The 3,913-nt window shown below is 49.3% G+C and overlaps 1 protein-coding gene across 1 annotated transcript; it reads right to left on the minus strand.

The window, feature by feature from the left end:
• Positions 1 to 1,192: 1,192 nt before the first annotated feature.
• LOC309580386 (urotensin-2 receptor-like) lies at positions 1,193 to 2,341 on the minus strand (the record flags this gene model as incomplete). The annotated part of the gene is made up of 1 exon (XM_082294321.1): positions 1,193 to 2,341. The coding sequence occupies one exon, from the start codon at positions 2,339 to 2,341 to the stop codon at positions 1,193 to 1,195; it is 1,149 nt and encodes a 382-aa protein (XP_082150447.1).
• Between the last annotated feature and the right edge of the window lie 1,572 nt (positions 2,342 to 3,913).

Below are 3,913 nucleotides of genomic sequence, written 5' to 3' on the forward strand. Positions count from 1 at the left end.
CAGGGCTGATGCAAGCAGAGGACTCCTGTATGGATGTTGGCAGCACCCCAGGGAAGGTACTTTTAGACTCACTGGGGAAGTGCCAGACATCAGGGATTATATATTTGTACTAATGATGCCTCATCATTGGTGAAAGCCAGGACAGGCAGCGAGTTCTTGGTGTAGGCAGGACTCAGTTTGTAGCAGAAAGGCCAAGTCACCTCCAGTGAAGGGAACAAGTTGACTCCCTAACTGAGAACCAGCTCTTTTATAATTGGGAGTATTAAGTACTTCAGAGAACATTGCTTTGCCTGGGGAAAATCACATCTCCTCAACCCCCTCCTCTCCCTCTGTCCTTTCCTCCTGGACTCAGTAGTGGAGGTCTGGTGCTTCAGGCTGGATGTTGCTGTTATCCAGTGGATGCCCTGAGGATAGCAACATGAGAGGTTCCCAATTCCTCCTTGGAGGAGGGCAGAGGGTGGATATGCTTGTCCAGGACAGATGATGCTGCTCCACATGGGTGTTTGGGGTCAGTGCAGTAGGGGATGCTGAGTGTTCCCTGCCTGTGGCACTGTCATGGGAAGCGTGTGCTGCTGACACAGACCGTGGTGTAACTCCACTGCACACACCTGTGTGACTGGAGAGTCCAGCCCAGTGCACACACACAGGAGTGCAGAATAAATGTGAGTATGACCCAAACAGGGAAAAGCAACCCTGAATATGCCTCATCCACATTGTCCAGTCCTACCCCAAATGCAAACTGCATGGTGTGTCACAAACATCAGCTGCTTTTTTCTTTATTTCACTGTTTTCAGTCCTCGTACAACTACAAATTTAGCACTACTGCTGAAGAAAAAAAAAGAGCAAACTACAGCCATTCATGGGGTAACATAATTTTAAATGTTGTGAGACAGCTGATACTATTAAAAATCATGGCCCTGTTATAGGCTTTCATTATTGATGACTACTTGAGGAGACATACACTATAAAATATAAAGATAAAAAGTGAAAGGCTATTTAGATAGATGTTCAGCTGAGTGCCTCTAGGATCAAATCAGTGGCACTGGAGAAATGAGAACAGACACACGGCACAGCCTCTGGACTAAATGTGTGCACATTCTGGGTCTGCCAAGGCTTCGCCTGTACAACGTACACTTTAAATCAAAGCAACACTGAAGTCAATATTGATTGTTCTTGGAGATATATTTTACCTTCAGGCACTGCTGTTTCCCAGAGGAGCGTGAGCAAGGACGTAAGTCTCTGTGCAGTGCTGGCTGCTCGTGGACAGGGATCTCCCTGAAATCCTCTGGAAACGATTCCTCCTCTGGAAGTACCCACTGCTGCTGCTGAGGGACCTCTGCCTGTTCTTCAGGTACTCCCGGTAGTTTTTGGTGAGCAGAGTGTAGAGGAAGGGGTTGATGCAGCTGTTGCTGTAGGTCAGGCAGGTTGTCAAGTAATTAATGTTCTTCATCACCTTGGGAGATAAAGGGAAGGATTCATAATACTGGAAGAGGAGCTGCCATATCCAGAAAGGCAAGAAGCAAGCCCAGAAGACCAGCACTATGGTGAAGATTAAATAGAGCACCTTCTGGTTGGGCAGCCGCTTGGTCTGCTTGAAGGACGCAGTCTGTGACACCCAGTAAATCTTAGCCAGGCGGATATAAAGGTAGCCAATGATCACCCCTGGGCCCACGATGCTGGTGCCAAAAAGGATGGTGAGATAGACTTTGTAGGACAGCTTGCTCCAGGTGGGCAGGCAGATGCTTTTGTTGTCCCTTTGCACCAGCTGGATCATGATGAGCATGGGGAGGGTGAGCAGCAGTGACACCAGCCAGATCACCACAGCAATGGCCTTGCGGTAGCTCTTGGACCTCTTCACCGTGTCCAGGGGCTTCAGCACAGCAAAGTAGCGCTCTGTGCTCATGACTGTGAGGGTGAAGATGCTGGCGTGCATGGTGAGGAAGTCCAGGCTGAACAGGACACGACAGCCAACGTCCCCAAAGTACCACTTCTGAATGAAGTAGGTGCCGACGATGAAGGGGATGGTGAGGAGGTAGAGCAGGTCGGCCAGCGCCAGGTTGATGATGTAGATGTACATGGAGGCAGAGGAGCGCAGGTAGTGGCACATCACCAGCAGGGTGTAGACGTTGCCTGTCACCCCAACCACGCACATGAGGGAGAGGATGGTCCCGATGGTGCAGATGGCAATCATGTCCTCCGTGGAACCGGCGGCCCACGCGCCATCCCCGGTGGCATTGGTGGAGGTGTTGGGCCTGATTCTGAACAGGCTGTCCTCACTTGTGTCTGTCACCATGTAGGGGGTGGCAGAGAAGTGGCTCTCCAGCTCATCAGTTAGGGACATCCTCCTGGGCTTAAATGCCAGAGGCTTTGCTCATGTCACAGGGGTCCGAGGGGCTTCTTTCTGCTCTGAGAAGTGTGGCTGCTGGGAGATGTTGAACCATTTCTTAGCAGGATTTCATCCAAGGAACATCTGCATTCTCCACTAGAGAAAAAGACATCAAAACCAACATATTAGAAATATGCCAGAGCAACACAAAAGATCATGTAGAAGTTACCTGTCCCTGAGCATGCATCTGCACTGTCTGAATGTACCAAAGGTCTTTGGCACTGAGGCCACTCGTGTAGGGCTTGTGCTCTCATTACAGAAGCCCAGCTGTGAGGTGTGTCCATGGAAAAGTGACAAAAAAGGTTGTGTGGATCACTGGAACCACTTACTGCAGTCCTTAATTTGGGGTTGGAGTAAAAAACCATATTTCCTAAATTAATAACAATGATTTACAGAGCTATCAGCATGATTGCTTAGGCCTCTTTGCTACATTCTTCACTCTGAAGGAGCGGAAGACCCCTAAAAAGGGAAAACAAACTTTAGATTTATCATTTGCAGCCAAATTGTCTGTTCTGTGTTAGTGGTGCACTCCAAGTCCTGTCCAGCATTCCTGCAGTGTTTTCACAGAGCAGCTTCCTTTGAATGAGAAGCTCCTCCTCTGTCCTGCAGTTTCAAGCAGTATTTGAGTGATGGAGGAAAAGGTACTTTATACAGCAAAGGTTTCCCTGTGGGATTTCTGTGTCTGTAAGCACGGGGTTTTTCATGCTCTCTGTCCAGTGTGACACCAGAGATTTCTGTGTGTCTGTAAACCAGATCTATTTCAGCCAGAGCTGGGTGTGACCCTGCCTGAACAGCCTTGAGGTGTGAGGCTGCTCTGCAACGTGCGAGGCAGCTCTGGATGTGGGAGCCTCTGCTTAGCTCAGACTCAGCGGTGCAAAGATCAGGGCTCTGTTGCTTTGAATTCATTCTAGGCATAGGGAAAAGGAGAGCAAACCTACCTCAGGGAAATGCTGAAGAAGTAGCTAAAATGCCCAGATTTTAAGGCATACCAAAAGCCCGTGCCATCCTAAAGGTCACTGCATACAGAAGTGCATTTGCACTGTGTGTTTCACAGCACTCAGACTGTCTCTTTTTCTTTGGGAAATGCTGAGGGGGAGGGGTGCTGGCAAAGATTCCCCTCTGCCTTGTTCCACTGGGCAGGTTGGATTTGTTTTATCCTGGGAATTTGCAGCTTTTCCCAGTGAGTTAGGTGTCCCTTTGCCTCCTCACCAGCTCTGACTTCTTTGCCTCTTTCCTCCCACTATCTTCTTGGCAGGAGGATTACAGTCCCAGGCCCTCTCCTGCTGCCCTTGTGTCACCCTGACAGTGACCTCTGTGGCACTTGAGGATGGACAATTTTCATCCTCTCCGTGACTTGCCCTCACCTTCTCCCCATTCCCACCTGCTGAGGATGACGGGTGCTACAGAGATCTCATAAAAAACTCTGTATAAGAGAGGACAATCCAGTACAGAGGGAGATTTCCCCTCACTTAGCAGTTGGGATAGAAGCACAAAACAAAGAGAAACACACAGAGCCCGTCTCCCACC

The sequence above is a fragment of the Coloeus monedula genome, assembly GCF_965178545.1.
Source record: "Coloeus monedula genome assembly, chromosome: 19".
NCBI classification, from domain to species: domain Eukaryota; kingdom Metazoa; phylum Chordata; class Aves; order Passeriformes; family Corvidae; genus Coloeus; species Coloeus monedula.